Source organism: Argiope bruennichi, chromosome 3 (genome assembly GCF_947563725.1).
Source record: "Argiope bruennichi chromosome 3, qqArgBrue1.1, whole genome shotgun sequence".
Taxonomy (NCBI): Eukaryota; Metazoa; Arthropoda; class Arachnida; order Araneae; family Araneidae; genus Argiope; species Argiope bruennichi.
The window spans coordinates 60,431,478-60,449,282 of NC_079153.1; the positions used below are offsets into that span (position 1 = coordinate 60,431,478).

Here is a 17,805-nt window from a genome sequence, read left to right on the forward strand (position 1 = left end):
AATTATCTCTTTTATTTAAGAAGTCACTTTATTGTATAAAACTTTTTGCTAAAGCAATATCTTAATATTCCGTATACATTTTCGAAACTCGATCTAAATATAAAATTCATTAAATTTTGAATATTTGACGATATTTTGAAGTTCATTTTCATTTATTTACAGGCAGTTAAAAAGATGATCCTTACAGACATAACAGAACTAGGTAAAAAGGCTGGATTAAAGTCTTTCGAACAGGTAAAATAAGTTTCAGTTTCTGATGATTCATTTTTTCAGAAAATTAGAGACTATTTCACTTATTATTTTTTCACATGCTAAATTCGCTATTTTTTTCTGATATTAGTCATACCTATTTTATAAGTCATATAAATGTTTTAAAAGTTTAAAAGGCCCTTTTTCGCACCATTACAGATATTTATTACATATTACACAATCTACAAGGTGGGCACAATCTATAATGGAATCTTTTTTCATGCAAATTTAAATATTTACTCTAATAAGCTTTAAAAAGTTTGTTTAGATAATTCCCTTGAGTGTATACTATTATTATATGAATGAGATTGGATAGTGTTATAAACAAAGCAGGTTTGATCTATGATTTAATATTAAAATAGGAATAACTATTTCATGATGAAATTCGAATACTTTTATTGACTAAAATTATATTTATAAATATTTACATGCTGCTGTCATATTTTCTTAAAAATTAATCTTTATAAATTTTTAAAAGAGTCACTTCCGTTGTTGTTTGTTCTCGTAATGATGTCTTCCGCTTTCGGCAATCTTTTTTTTTGTGGGAATTCTTGTGACTCGTGCACATCTGCTAGCATTTATATTAGGCATCCAATTTTATAAATTTTCAAAATAAAAGATTACACTTCTATTCTTACTTAGCATCACTTTTAGAATTTAGTTTTTATCTTGATTTCTAGCAATTTCAATACTGCTTATTAGTTTTGTTTACTTTCGGGTTTAGCATCATTTCTTATACATGAAACTGAATTGTTTGAATGTTTTATATTTTATTCTTCAAAGTTTTCATAATTAGTAAAGTTTTCAAATAAAGATTCTTTTTAGCTGCGCATGTACGAAAAAAATATTCTAACTGAAATTATTTAGTTTAAGTTTTAAAGTTAAATGAATCATTTCATGCGTGGATGATTTCCGTTTTTCAGTGTTTATTATATTTTAATGGCTCTGGTTACTTGAATATTGTTCTTAAATTTGACATTGATTTATTTCCTATTGATCTTGATGAATTCGGATTCTATCAGATAGAGGCAAATATACAAAACTCTGTCCTGTAAATGCACAAAACAATAGCAAAAAAATCAAGATTGTCTTATTAATTTACTTCTTTTTTTTGGGGGGGGGTATAAAATGCATTTAAAGGATAATACTTAGAATTACTGAAAATCTGAATTACAATTTATTGTAAGATATGTTTTTTTTTTTAATTTTTAATTTTTGTTTGCGGATCATAATCATCATAATCATATCCTAATGTAAACAAATTATTTCCTAATAACCAAGAAAAATGGCATGGCCTGTCTTGAAAACACACTACATAAACGTGAACGACCGCCTGTTGACAACTTCATTTTTTGCATTTGATCCAAAATAGACAGCATCCCGACGCACTTCACGCAGCAAGACCCGGAGGAGGTGCGGCGGGGGGGGGGGACGCACAACCGCTGAGCTTGAGCGAAACCATGAATCAGTCCATGTCTTTCCTTATCTTGCCCTTTCTGCGGTTCCTTGTTCTCGTATTCGGGATCTCAGGGAAGGAACATAAAATATTAGAGAACCTATGCTTTTATGAATACAGCTAAATGTTAATCGATAAACATTAATTGTCGATCAAAGAAGGAGGGATACTTTTTTAAGATGGGTAACAGTACTCTGCGACGAACAGCAGCTTTGAAATGCGAGAAATCAAATAACCACGACATTTAGAGCATAAAGACCTTTTAAATCTTCAGATTATGCCTATGCTCTTATCGGTATATGTGTGGTGCTGAGAAATATTGCTTTCATAACTTTGCAAATGATGAAAACTCCCGAGGAGGAAAAATGAGTTTCCATATCAATGCCGAATAATCGGAAACAGCAAACCAAAAAAAATTGATTGATTGCAATTGTAAAAAAACGTAAAAAATTCCAAAATCCGTGGTGTAATCTGGGTCACGTATCTTAAAGTGTCAATCGAATTCCTTAGGGGGGGGGGAGCTAGCCTGACAATGCTACAACTACTAAGGTTAGAATCATCATTCTTGATTATGTCTTAAATCCTGTTTGCATTAGATAAGCCGCTCACTTGTATCAGAATTGTATTCCAAAGACTACGATAATAAAATAAATGCTATAAATAGTCTATCTTTAGTCTATGTTTTCTCCCCCCCCCCTTCCAAAAAAAAGCTAGGAAGCTTTGAATTCTGGAAATTTGAAACAATCCGAATATGACAGGCAAAATTAAAATACCACCGGTCACTACAGATATCAGGAGGGAATAATTCTTCTGCCCTTGATTCAGAACGTCGCTATATAGTCAACTACTATCATAGAATCTTAACAGGCGGTAACATAAGTACAATATGTCAATGATGGCTTAAGTTGGTGATTAAACCAATGTCAAGCAGAGACGATAATTCAAATTCATGTACTACTATTCAGTTATATTGCGCTTGATTGCGCTGGTTTTCCAGATGAATTTATAATTAATCAAATGTTACAAATCATTTGATGCCCCCAACACATGCTTCAGTAGATTCTGATAGCAAATATTTGAATTGAATACTCAGTTTAATCTAATTCAGCTTTATATTTCTAAAAAAAAAAAAAAAAAAAAAAAAAAATATGTAAAATATCATAATATTGGAACTCTTGAATCGGCACAATTTATGCTTGTGATCTTTTACACTCTGTCAGTTTGAATTACCCCTGACAATTGAGAGTAAATCTGTACAAAGGAATGGTGAGTTTGTTCCCACCAATAAGGCATATAGAAGAAAGAGACGAAAGAACGACCACTGAAAAAATGGGTATTTCATTGTCTTAATCTGATGTGCAAATAAAAAAGAATTCTAGAATATGCATTATATGCTGCATAAAAATTGCTGGTAAATCAAAAATCGTTTAGGAAGCATGTACAATATATAATTTATTTTCTATAGTGTTATATTTCAATTGTGTATTCGGTATTTTTCATTAATAAAGTTCATTATATTATGTTTCAAGGATAATCATTTTGATAAAACTACTTATATAATTATACAGTTTGCTAATCAATAGTAATATATATATATATATATATATATATATATAGCAAAGCCCAGAGGAGAGGGAACCTTTGAGGAAATGGAAAATTAGCAAGAATGTAGCAAATTATGAGAGAGGCACAGATTTATAGGTTTACTTGGACCCTAGAATCACCTTAGTACGACCCTAGTGGGGAATAATAACTTTTTTGCAAAGATTTTCATAAAGGTTTATTTAAAGCAATATTTTCCCTTTCATTATACTATAACACTATTATTATAAATGTTGCATAATGGAACTATAATAAGAGACAATCTTTGTCTAAAAAGGAAAATCGTTTTTCGAATAAGATGCGGGAAAGCAGCGCGATAAATCCCTGATGACTTTTCTCTTATTGCTTAAGTTTTCTTAACGGGAAATGGATTATTCTATTTTTTTCGTAATATTCTATTTAAAGTATCATTGACCAAAAAAGCTTACATCAAATGATTTTAGAAAATAATTAACTTTAGGTTAGAGAAGACGTAAGGAAATTTGCTTTTCTTTGTCTAAAGAATTTTCATCAAAAAATATAAATAATCTTTAAGTTTACACATATATTATTTTTTTCTTTTATTAGATAAAGGATCTCTATCTTCATCCTGAACTTTTTACCATAGAAAATGGTCTTCTCACACCCACGCTGAAGACTAAAAGACCAGACTGTAAAAAAGTTTTCATGCCACAGATTGATGCTATGTATAAAAATTTAGTATGAACTCTTTCGCACGCTTAAAGAATAAGTTGTGAAAAAAACGCTATATATTTTTTGATTTACTTTTTTCAGTACATTAAATGAGCGTGGCATTGTGTGTATATACTAGCAGAATTTGACTTAATTTATGGATATCTCCACTGACAATATGACTAGCGATAAGCATTTCTCTAAGACATATTATGCTAATAAAATGATTTGTTTTATAATCGGAATGAATATTTTTTTCACAGACTTGTTAAGCAATTATTAATATTTTCAGTTTCACATTTATATGACTGAATTTTACTGGTGCCATTTTCCAAAATTTTGTTTTGAAAGAATCTGTCCACGTTTTTTTTGTTTTTTTTAATCTTATAACTTAAAATGAGCAATTCTTGTATACCATATATATATATATATATATATATATATATATATATATATATATATATATATATATATATATATATATATATATATATATATATATTATATAATATAATACAATACAATATATAATACAATATTTAGAAAAAGTTTTGTTTTTTAAAGTTTTCCTGACAAAAAAGCGATTTTACACAATTTTTTTATAATTAACTATTAGAACCTTTTTATTTCTGCTCTCATGCTGGCAATGTCATATAGCACCATTTCGTAAATGTTTGTAGCGCTTCCCATAGGATGATAAATTATTGGTACGTCAAAATTTTGTGAGATGGCGCTATATGATATTATCTAAATACGATATATTCGGCTCACATCCAATAGCAACAATGCAATTATGGAGTTAACCAATTCGAATAACATGTTAAACTAAGTCAAATTAGAAGGATTATTAGAAATCAATATTAAATTTATAGCCAAAGAATCAAAAAGATAAAAAGAATCCGGCCTGAAGACTTTCTCAAGGGTCACCTTAAGGCAAGGATTCAAACCAGGGATTTTTTCTGTGAGGGGTCTGACTTTCGTCCAATCAACTGACCCCTCGTGACCCGAAAATCCCAGGAAATTGAGGTTTTGGAGATTAAAATTAGTATCACAAAATTAAAGATAATTATATAATAACAGATAAAATCATTTCCAAATTTTTTTTAATCCAAGTAAGAACACAGCAAATCAAACAACAAAAGACTATGAAAATAGAACCAAATTCATTTAAATAAGAAAGCAAAACACTTACCAATTGAAAGTACAATTCCAAAAGACAGTGTGTTAAACTAAATGCATTCATGATTTTTTTTTTATTTAAATGAGCAGTTCCTATGTAGGTAAGAGGGAAACATATTCGTATGTATCAGTATATAATTCGTATCTAAATATTTTCACAAAAATAAATAAATAAATAAAAACTGGCGAGCGAAGCTGGGTCTCCCTGCTACTGTCATGATTAATCTGAATAATACTTTCATACCTTAAACCTTCTCCTGTTCTCGAAAAATAATTTAACTGTTTTTTTTAGTGGTTCTTTATTAATTTAAGATATTGTACGATATCTCCACGCTGTTGTTCGATATTCTGAATATCGGATAATATCGTTAGGGTAATACAACAATATTATTGTGCATTTTGAGCAAAGCAGATCTGAAATTAAAAACTCGACGAAAGTGTATGCGCAAAATAGCAAAGAAAGTTTATTGCCGTAAGCGTATTTACTACACTATTTTGTAAATATATTATGTCAGACTGCAAACATTTTGAATTTTCTATCTTCATTTTCTATAATTGGAATAAAAATATTGTTCAGTAACTTTTAAAAAGACTATTTAAGTTATTTGATTTATTTAGAATAACTTCATAAAATAGAAAAAAAAAGGGAAGAATTTGATTATCTATTGTATTTATTAAAATGACAAAAAGAAACTTTGCAATAAAATTCAATAGAATTTTTTATAAATAATCTCTTTTTTTTCACAAAATCATAAATAGAGCAGAACTGTTTCAATTCATAAAGATGAATTCGTTTGACTGCAAAAGAATGACTAAATGGCATTGAGAAATTGAGCCTTTCTATGTATGCTTATATCCTTAGGCTCGATTATCACTAATTTATTGATTTTATCGAAACGTCTACGATTTTTAATTCTTTTTAAACTTAAACAGAGTTTTAAATATAACCTGAATATACTATATCATAAGTCATTTAAAAATCCTATTTCTGTTAACTGATATACTATTCATCTTTGTAAGCTTTGTATTCGTTTCAAGAAAAAAAAAAAAAAAAAGGAAATGTTGACAGCAGAAGTAAAACATAGAATACTCACTTGATAAACTCATTTTGATTGTCTGCATTTTTTTTAAATTCCTGAGTAAATCTTCCGCTGTGATTATATCTTAATAAATCCTCACTTTTTGCAACTAGAAAGAATTCTTGAATGTGGAGGACTTCTAAATAAATCTGCACTGATTTCCGAATCGTGGAAAAATATTCTTTTCGATAACAATTTTTTAAAAAATTAATCAATTTATCGAAATTGTGATAATGAATCGTTGCTTACGAGACATAGTTATAACATTATGAAAATCAGGCTAACATACATAACTGAATAAATATCCTTTTTTTTTTTTTTTCATTTTAAGATAGTTTTTTTGCTCTTTTTTTTTAACTTCATTTTTTCATCTTTCATTTTCTTGCATACCAAGTACACAAAGAGACAGTAATGTAATCGTCAAAAGAAATTCGAACTCAACATTTTAATGAATCTCCATTTTGAGATCTCCCAAGTCCGAAAAACACATTTTAGAAATAATAAATATCTCTGAACATACTAACTAAACTCGCTTTTAGCTGGACGGATGAAATTTGATATATAGTCTATATATCAAATTTGTAGAATTTTATTAAATTTTGAGCGAAATTCATTCACAAGAAGTTTGTCTGTGTGGAGCCGGGTATAATTGAACACACAAACCATAAAGAGCCAGATAGATAAAATTTAGTAGACAGATTTAGCATCTATAGTGTCTGCATCAAGTTTGGAACCAAATCCATCAAGTAGTTGACCATTTGTACTTCTGAATGTATGTAACGCTTTAATTCTAAAATATGCCGGCGTCCTGGCATAGGGGTAGCGTGTCTTCCTCGTGATCTGGCCGCCTTGGTTCGAATCCCGGTTCGGGCATGGTTGTTCTTCATCTGTGTTCTATCTGTGAGGTGTGTGAATGTGCCCCCCTGTAAAAATGGATTGTGCAAGCGAATGTGTGTGAGTTTCATGAGCTAGAAATCAGACTTCTGCCCTCGGGTGCTCAGGGATCTTTACCCTCAGAAGCTACTGCTCCCCCTTTCGGTGGTAACACGGACACGACATCATCAATTCTAAAATATAAGAGATTAGGTATCTAAAATTTGGTTCACAGTTTTAATGCTTAAATGTACCACATTTTTAGCTAAATTCGTCAAAGGATTTACCGTCTATGTGATAATATTTTCTAATACACACAAATGCGATAATTCAAAAGCGTAAAGACTTAAATAAATTAAATTTGGTTTTTGATCTTGTGACTACTATTACAGTTCTATATCGAATTTTGGTTTTATTCAATTGAGAAAAAAGTGTTTAAAAATACATATTCGATTTTTTGGTACTGTGTATAAATCCCACATCAGCAATTAACCGCTAAACATCGTACTTTAGAGTCAGTAAAAATATTGTATTCACTCAAATGACTGATCTTTCGTAATTAGGATTCACCAATGGCATAAAATTAGCAGATAATTGCCGGTTTTTATACTAAGAAGCATACAATTCTCATGTATAAAAATAAAAGTCTGAGCACTCGTGACCTAGCCCAAGGTCCACAATTTTATTCAGAAGGAATGTTAACATCTTCATTAAATAGATGTGAAAAGTTTCCGAAAGACTATTTATTAAAGACTCTCTAGTTTATTTTAAGATCGTTGTTAAAATAAACTACAGAGAGTAGTCTTAATCTTTTTTTTTTCTGATATTTTTCTCCGCAGTTAACTCAAGAAAATAACATAATTTCAAAAAATATCATGAGTATGGAAAAGGCAATTTTGAATATTTCATATGAATTTATATAAAAGTGATATTATACCAATGAAAGACCAAAAAACATAAATAAATAACAGTACCAAACGAGATAAAATACCATATAATACCAAAATAAAAATATCAAACGAGAATGTTTAGTTGCATAAAGCACTGACAAAATCATGCCTAAAAGCACTTCATGTATGATATTCTTATCCGGAATTGTATGAGAAAAGAATTCTCCTAAATTTTTCAACTTGAAATAAAATACTATTATATTGAAAGAACAAAACAATAGAAATGTGACTCACATAATCAGTGAAAAAACTCTTCTCTAAATTATTGTACTACGATGCTTCTTTTATTCTTCAAGTTTCATTCATACGGCAATTATGAAAGCAGACAGACATTCGCTGTTTAAGAAGACAACAAAATAAGTGTTCAGGAAGTGAATGACAAATTAAAATTCTTTAAGAACATAAAATCATTGGATATTAATCCGAAGAAGGAAGTAAAAAAACAAACAAACGGAGCTACTCTTCCAGTTACATCTAATAATATATTTTATATTATTTGTGGATATTCAATGACAATTGATATTTTATGTATAAATTATTAATAACTAACTGCCAATACAGTCTGGTTATTGTTTTTAGGAATTATCGTGCCTTTTGCTGTATTCGATACTTTTTATTATCATGTGAGAACATGATGTTGTTTTAGCTTGAGGTTTTGAAGCCTCAAAATGCGTAATCAACAAATTGTTGAAGCCTGAAAATGCGTTGGCTACAAACTGGCGATTGATTTATTGGCGAAAATATTACAGCACAAAATTGATTTTTGCATCATATTGAAGTTCAAAAAATAATCCTTTCAATGATATTAATGTTTTGATCTATGAATTAAATTTCTATTTTTAATGAATTTTTAAAAATGTAATTAAATCCTTTTTTTTCAACAATTAATTTAGCACAAAATAAAATTTAATCTGCTCGAGCATCGCAAACAATTAGCTTTCATTAACTTGTTGCCATCACATTTACAAAAGCTCTGATTAAAAAATAAGTTAATTACTACTGCAAATTAAATCTAGAAAAATGTAATTTTCAGCAAGTGATTGTATGAAATGAAATAAATAGAAAATATGACACTTGATAGAAATGTGATAGCAAATTGGCGATTTATTGCTTCCGAGGCATCAATTTTTCGTTTTTAGGATTATTAGAAAATAATGCAGAAAGTTGTCACATTTGGCGGTTTATTGCCAACTAAAGTTACAACTTGATTTCCAAATTATTCATTTTCTGAATTCTTACGAATTGTTAGTTAATTTAAGTCATTAACCAGTTTAAACCGGTTTGAAACAATCAGGAGATTATCAGATTACGCATGCGTCGATATTTAGAAAAACGATGGGGGTTTTTTCATCTCAAAATCGGTTGAGCTCGAAAACCTTGTTTGCCAGCTAGCAAAATTGAAAATGAAAGTTATATATAGAGAGAGAGAGAAAGAGAGAGAGGAGGGTGGGATAGAGACCGATAGAGAAGTCTCGTGATTGTTTCAAACCGGTTTAAACTGGTTAATGACTTAAATTAATTAAGACAAATAATGACTTAAAAAATAATAATGTTCTCACATGATAACTTGAAATTTCTATCTGAGATTTCGTTTTTAATTTGTTTATTCTCTTTTCTTTTTAGCATCTTAACGTTCTGTTTACTTCTGTTTTATAACCGCAAGCTCAGTTTGAAAAACTGAGTTGAAAGTATATAAACGAAAATGATCAAATAAATAATCTTGTAGAATAATATTCTTTTTGTAAATGCACATAGAGAATGAAGTGCTTTTATTAGCGAAGTACATTTCATATAAACAAAAAGATTATCGTTATCTTCAACTTAGAAATGCAATTTTGAATGCATGGTTTTCGCTGTCATTTTATTTGATCTGAATCTAAATACGCATTTGATGACTTAATGACAGCAACATGCTTGTGACCTTAACTTGTCTTGTCAGATTTAATATGTATTTGAACAGAATAGGTGTTTCTAATGACAGTTCTATTTCCTTTGTTTAATTACATGTATCTGATTTTTTTTTGATTTAGGATTTTTATTTAAAATTTTGATGTATGTAATAGTTTAATCTTTTATATGGTATCAGATATATATATGATACCACATAAAAGCTCCAGATTTTGACGAATCTCTACATTCCAAATCTCTTCTGAGTCTGAAACCCACATTTTAAGGAATTATGCCTATCTGCCGATGAACACGATGACGCAAAAGTGATTTGAGCTAAATGTATGGAATTTGGTACATGCATTATATATTAAATTTGTAGATATCTATGAAACTTTGAATGAAATTCACACAAAGGAAGTCTATCTGTCACACTGTCTGAGTCTACCTTAACACGGTAACTACAAAACGGCAAAAGCTATGTGGTTGAAATTTAGACAAAGATACAATATTTAAAGAGTAGATATGCAGAAAATTTTGAACCAGATCTGTCAACAGGTTGAATGTCTATCGGTGTGTTCTTTCATAAACATGTTAAAGCGATAACTAAAAAGCCCAATGATTTAAATAAATGAAATTTGGAAATGACCTTGTGATTACAAAATTTTGGTTTCAGTAGTCGGAAACGTAGTCAAAAATGCATAATTGTATTTCAGGTTCTTGAGTAATAGTCGAATGCCAACTATTAATTGTCAAAGATCGCACGTTATATTCAGTAAAAACAGACTCCGGCGGAAGCGGTTTAACTATTGTTACGAATCTGTAATGCTGCTTCCCATCATAGTTGGTTCCATAGGAGGTCCCAGAGCTTGGCAACAAACTTGGCGACTATTTAGCGACTTGGCGACGAATTTGGGAACTTTGGCGTCAAAATAGATTATACCCGAAACATCGAGAATTTTCCCGCTCCGTCCAGTAGGAACCGAGTTACGCCTCCAACGTTCCTGATTGGTTGAGAGGCTTCTAGCCCCGCTTCCTGAGACCTATAAAAGGAAGCAGCCGCAGCTACCGGGCAGTCTTCAATGAGTCCTGACACTCGTCATCTCCAAATTTCGTCGAAGACGGCCACGGCAAAGTATAGACAGCAAAGCACTGTGAAGTCTCTCCTTACCGGGGATAAGCCCCTGCCGGGGCTAGGCGCCCCGTCAACCCAACCATCAAGCTGCCTGACAGTCGTGGACCAGTGGAGTCGAAGAGTAGTCGACGGTAAAGAGTAGTAGAGTCGACGATAAAAAAACTGGCCTTCCAGAGATAAGCGGAGCAGCGACGGAGTGAAGCTAGTGCTGAACTAAGCTGTGTGCTACTGCCTGCAGTAGGGACTTGTGTATGCTGCTGTTGTATGCTGCACGTCTCGGCTGAAGATAATCGTGTTCTGTGCTGTATATAGTTGTCGTCTTTGTGCTGTCCTGTGTGTCTTCGTGTAAATAAACATCGTTGTTTCATTTTCTACTGTCGCCTGCCGATTGAGTGTTCTCCACACCATATAACTCCCGCTATCCAAACGAACCCGGAAATTTCGTAACACTATTATTCGCCAATTCTTATGCAATTAAAAAGCAAGAACCGATTATTATTGTATTACGAAGAACACAACTGCCATGTATGGGACTGTGAAAATATAAATCTGAGGAGTGCCCAAAGTTGTAATTTTAAGGTGGTAAAAAGGGAATAAGACCTTAATTAGAGAGTAATTAATAAAATTTCGAGGGTCCACTCCTTATTGTTTTTATATAATTGCAATATTCTCTTGTGTTTTGTTTATCATTTCGTGATATTTTTCTGGGAGTTACTTTGGTTTGAAATCGATCATTTTATTACATATTTAATTATAGATTTTTCTTCAATTTAACTTATCTTATATTTGTAAAAATCAATCGCATTTTATAATCGTTTTTCCTCCCATATTTTTACATATTAAATAATAGTTGAGAGTGAGTAATTAACATGTCAGATTTTAATTGAGTGTTTTTCAAATTTCGTTGATCTACACTAGTTGATAATTCGTTGACATATTCTAGTTGATAATGCACTATCTTAATGATTTTAAAATTTATTTATTAACTAATCTATTAATTATATTAAATTTTGATTCCACACAAAACGTGCTACCTGGTAGGATATAGGGAAAATCATTTCAAGATTTCATGATATTTATACTAAGGAATAACGTCTAGTCTACTTAAAGTTTAAAAAATAGAAATTGAAATAATTTTTTTTTTGGTAAAAAATGTGTAAAAGGGACTTTTTTTTTTTGATTCAGGTAGTTGATCTTCCTTCGTTTGATTTATATTTGGACACATAATATTATTGTGTGCTTTCTTAAATACTCTTCAAATCGCTCCTGAAAATCTTCGAATTATGCCCTGGTTTCAAACAGACAAAACACATGTCTTTTTTCTACAATACTTATCTTTTCTCTTCCATCGACAGATTAAGAACCTAAAAGCATTCTGAAATATTATGAAATGACTTATTGCAAAATATGCATTGTTTTCTATTTTTATCAGCTCTTTTCTTTTTACTCGATACAATACAAGCTGCAAAGGAATTTTATCCTTCTGTTTAATCCTATGGAATTCTTGATTCTATACAAATATCTGATCGTTTTTTCAATCGAAGAAATTCTAACAAGTTTTCCAAAATATTTAACTTGTCTTTATTTTCAACTCTACTACGAGTTCGTTCCCATTCTTTGATAAGATCTCCTGGAAGACTTGATGGCTTCGTACTTTTCAGACGTTATTCCTAATGTCTACAATGTTATTCTAGTATATCATAAAGAATACGCCAGGTGAAATTTCCTCCATTCTTTGCTCGCTTTAAAACGATAAAAAAATTTTACGAAAATAAGTTTTGATCAACAGCTTAGCTTTAGCCAAACGCGATTTCAATTGTTTAGTAGCTTTATTATAATTTGCACCTGACTGGAAAATTTTCTGTTGAATCTCTTGCCGATGAAACAACTTCTGTCTCTTGCAAAAAATACTGGAATTTATCATCCGAATCGATACTATCATTAGTGTTAATTTTTTTTAAATTGTCCCCAGAATCCAAGCTAATTTCTTACATCGCTGTTAAAATGTTTTAATTCCAACTTAGAAAGGTGTTCATTTATTTCAAACATCTAAAAACACTTATCTTCATTTCCTTTATCTGTTGCTGAAACAAAATCAACTTTCGTTTTCATAGCAACACATCGATCGCGATAATTTTCCTTTAAGTCTGTGTCACTGGAAAATCTTCAAAATTTTCCATTTCGAATCATATTACTATAATTTTTTAAACTAGTTCAAATAATCTTTCAGCTTTATCATTTAAAATATTAATTACTGGTATTAATTCAATCTTACTTAACGGTTCCTTTTTCACAACGACTTCGATTTTTTCTTACGATTTCGTAATTTTGAAAGAGTATTTACATCGAACTATTATACAAAAGTAAATATATGTTCCATGTTCAGTTGAGTTGTAAATGATATGACACATACAGATATTACAATGATCAGAATAAATGAGAGTCCTAAAAACGCACGCAATGATTGCCAAAATCTTACTTAGATATGTGTCAAATTGAAAGGAATCTTCTAAAATCTTCAAGTCATATCTGCATTATTTTTTGCAAAATTAGATTTTGTTGGAAAAAAAATAGGATCATCGAAAAAAAATTATTAATAGTTTTCTGTCAATCAAATTTCGGATCGATTTTTTTTTTCTAAACTTGCTATTCTATGATTTTAAGGAATATCAAATGATCAATTTTTTTTAAGAAAGTGATTATTATTAAATTCCAAGTTGCTAAGTTTAAGAATTGAGACAAAATGTTAACTTCAACTTTAATTATCACCGCTTTTTTTTATTGAAAATCGATAATTTGATATCAATTAAAATCATAGAATACTTTTAGAATTAAAAAAAATTCAGTTCGCGTATTCTGCTTGATAGAAAAATACTTGCAAGTATTTTTCGACGATTCTATTTTTTCCCCCACAAAGTTGAATTTTTCAAAAAATAATCCAGATGGCAATTTGAAATTTTAGCTATTTATTTCTTTCTACATAATACAAACTTAAGTATAATTCAAAAAACTTCTCTCAAATTAAAAAAGAAAAAAAAAAAAATATGTTAGACAAATGTGCACTTTTTAAAATTATCCCTGGCATAATTAAGCTAACATAATACTTGATAAGTCTTTTTATATGCATTTTTAATATTTTAAACTTTTTTATCTAAATTTTCCTTCTGAAATTAATAATTTATACACGAAAAACCGGTATTACAACTTTTATCTACCTTTCCCCATTTTTTTGACATCAGGGTACAAATATACAGGCCTTTTTCGGATATCCAACTCAAACACCTAAATCAATAAAATTATTGTTATATATTGTTTTATATATTTTAATACTTTTCACGATAATTTCACTGCGTTATATGTATAAGGAAAGCTTTTCATCGGCATTTTGACAAAACGAAATAAATTCGAAGTTTTTCAATTGAATCCATGTATCTTTAAAGAAAGGAGGAATGACTCTTCAATATTCTTTACCATCGCTTAAATTAATACCAAACGATTTTTCTGCTATTAATTCCTCAATTAAAGAAAAAGGTTTTCTCTAAATAAAAAACGGATAAATAATATTTGAAATAAAATATTTAAGAATTTTAAAAAAAGAAAACGACAAAAGAAATGATTAATCCTTACAATGGATTTTTCTTGTTATTATTGAAATTTTTTCATCGTATTTCAATACAATAAACAATTTTTTTTTTTTTGATTAGATGAATTTTAACTATTTTCGTATTTATATTAAAAATTACTTGTGGAAATCGTATATTAACGTAACGTATTTATATTAAAACTTAGTTGTGGAAATCGTAAAATATAATGAAACTTATTTGCACGCTTTTTATACTAATTTTGTCCGATCCGATCATAATTAAATTTGACCAAACTTCTTTTTAAGGCAAAAGAAAAATTATTGTCAAATTCTCGAAATCCAGAAGTAAATGAAAATATATTAATTAAAAATTAAGTCTTTTGATGTTTTATAGTTACATATACTGAGAATATCTCGCATAAATTATTTTTACACTATTCTACAACTAAAAAAATATCTTTAATAATAAGTGAACTAATATTAATACTTTAGATAAACAAATCGATGGTCAAAGATGAGATTACGAAATAAAATAATAATTATCAATTAAATTTCTAATATTTATCGTAGAAAATTAGGATGGCAAAAATGTTAAACTGACCTTTTTTTTTTTTTTTTTTTTTTTGAATATTTTAAATTACATTTTATAAAATCATTTTTGTTTTATGTTTCCAGCGACCTAATCTGTTTTAGTTTCCCTTTTATTCACCTCACAAAATCGTATATATGATCTAAAATATTAATAAATCGTAATTAATTGCATTGATATTCATGACTAAGTAATTTATTTATTGTATACAGATATTATTTACTGGTGTGTATAAGAAAATTGAAAGATTTACTTTAGGAAAATTAACCAATAAGTGATTTTTATCACCATTAATTAGAGGAAATTTTTAATTCTTTATTAATAATTTAATGGCAGAAACTGAGCAATTTATTGAGAAAAATTGACCAATCAATGATTATTATTATTTTTGAAAATGCCTACAAAGCCGAAGAACTGTAATTTAACCAAAACCAAAACATCCTGTCAAAATATTATCAGTTATTTCAATTGGTTATTCAGTGGTTTATTTCCAGAAGGATGAAAAATCTGAGTATTAAGATATTGAGATTTTCTAAATACGACTGTTGCAAGCTGTCTACGTGCACTATTGCAGTCCTTAAGAGGACGAAATAACAGGTGGGTGAAGGTCAAACAAAAGAAACGGCTGATAGCTTGACAATGATTGGGGACCCGGGTCACAACAAAAAATTTTAAGAAAGAATGAAAGGCGTGACCTATCACCCCTTTTCTTAGAAAAGAAGGATTTTTAGGCGCCCGAGAGCTATGGTTCTGAGATGAACTGGTTCTGATAAGAGAGGATTTGCTACTGTTTCTACCAACCCAACCTGAACAACTTAAATACAGCACTCTATGGCTTCCTCAAACATTAGACAAATTTTTGTGTTGATGGAATAAGTATCTGAGTCTACTTGAAAATTTGAGTATTAGTTTAATTTTTTTATCGAAAAAAGTTCTTATTATTGCATAATAAAAACTAAAAAGTTAATACAGCATTGTGCCGAGCTGAATTAATTCAACACCTTTCCTGTGAGTTAGTAAATCTGCATTTGTTTGTCTTCCAGTACGAATTTTCATATTTTCATCAAGTAAGTTTATCCTTTTTTTTTCATGTAATTATTAGATTGATTAATTGAAATGTGCCAATGGACTTCAAAAAGGTTTTTCTTTTCTTTTTTTTTTAAACTTTTGTATAAAATCTGATGAATTTTCTAAAAACGTTTGTGGTTTTAAAATGAATTTTTTAAGAGGGTTTTTTTTAATTTCGTAAACTTTTAATAAATGAATAAAACGACTCATTGTTACAGAACCAGCATGCTGTTATTCTTTCAAAATGTAAGAAATCGTTTAAACACTTTTTCTGCCAATCTCATATGTTCGCTTGTTTTTGTGTGCGTGTGATGGTTCCACATTTTTAATTTTTTGAATTTTTGATAACATTTAAAAAAATTTTGATGTTTGAAGATGTCTCATCGAAACTTTCTCGCATATTCTCTAATAAAAATTTTATTCGCTTGTCTCTCCGCATAAAATTGTAAACATTGGCCATGTCCATAAACGCTTCAAGTGTTCAGATTTTCATTTTCAGATTCCCACATATGAAAATGTATAGTAATGAATAACGAGTATGTATTTTGAGCATTTTTTTCAATCGATGGAAACTAAAATTTGACGCAGAACTACAATTTTAGTAACGAGATAGGTACTTTTCCGTTAGCCGGGTGCAAGCGGAAAATCACCAAATAATCTAGAATTCCACCAAATTTCTTACTACCACATGCTCTATTCTCTGAATTCAATCAAAACAAAGCCCCCTTTGACTATTTTGTCATTCGCTTCGCTTGGCGACTTGGCTCGCGTTTGATTCACAATTAGCGACATTTCCGCCCGGCTAATGGAAAAGTACCACGAAATATCTTTCCACAATATCACAGAACAAATTTTATTTATTTAATTCATTGAGTTTTTGAATTATAGCGTACACATGCATACAAAAGCACAAAGCACACGGTGACGCCCTTGATGGATTTGGTTCTAATTTTGATTCGGATCTACATGGTTAATATGTGCACTAAATTTCATTTGTCTAGCTCTTTATATTTCCTTATTATCGTGCCCCCTTGCACTTGGAAAGCCAAACAGCCTGATTTTCTCTGAATAGATTAAGTCAAAAAATTAATGGAATCTACAATTTAAGCCTTAAATCCTTATACCAACTTTCAGTCTGTAATCGCATGACTTTTTTGAGTTATCGTGTCACAAACTGACACGATGGCTGTTTGACAACTGACACGATAATCGTCGAAGATGCGTTTTTCGAACTCAGAGAGATCTGAATTGTGGGAATTCGTAGAAATCTCGAGTTCAAATTTTTCGACGATTTCAATTTTTTTCTTCTATTCTTCTTATAAGACGAAGTAAAAAGCAGCAAAATGAAATTGGGGATCGGATCTTTGTAGTAATAATTATTAATCAATATCAATATTTGGACTCAATAGGGCAAAAAGAAGAAATTCTAAATACAAAACTAAGTTTCCTTCATTCGAAGGTAAAGCTAAACACAAATGAGCTG

At 29.9% G+C, this 17,805-nt stretch overlaps 1 protein-coding gene across 2 annotated transcripts in view; it reads left to right on the plus strand.

Moving 5' to 3' along the window:
* LOC129963191 (long-chain-fatty-acid--CoA ligase 1-like) overlaps nt 1-4,218 on the plus strand; it is a 66,307-nt gene extending 62,089 nt beyond the window's left edge. For both annotated transcript variants that reach the window (XM_056077361.1, XM_056077362.1), the window contains exons 19-20: nt 163-234; nt 3,875-4,218. In XM_056077361.1, the coding sequence (XP_055933336.1) occupies nt 163-234; nt 3,875-4,012 (210 nt within the window). In that variant the 3' untranslated portion in view covers nt 4,013-4,218. The remainder of the gene's footprint in view (nt 1-162; nt 235-3,874) is intronic.
* Nucleotides 4,219-17,805: the final 13,587 nt, after the last annotated feature.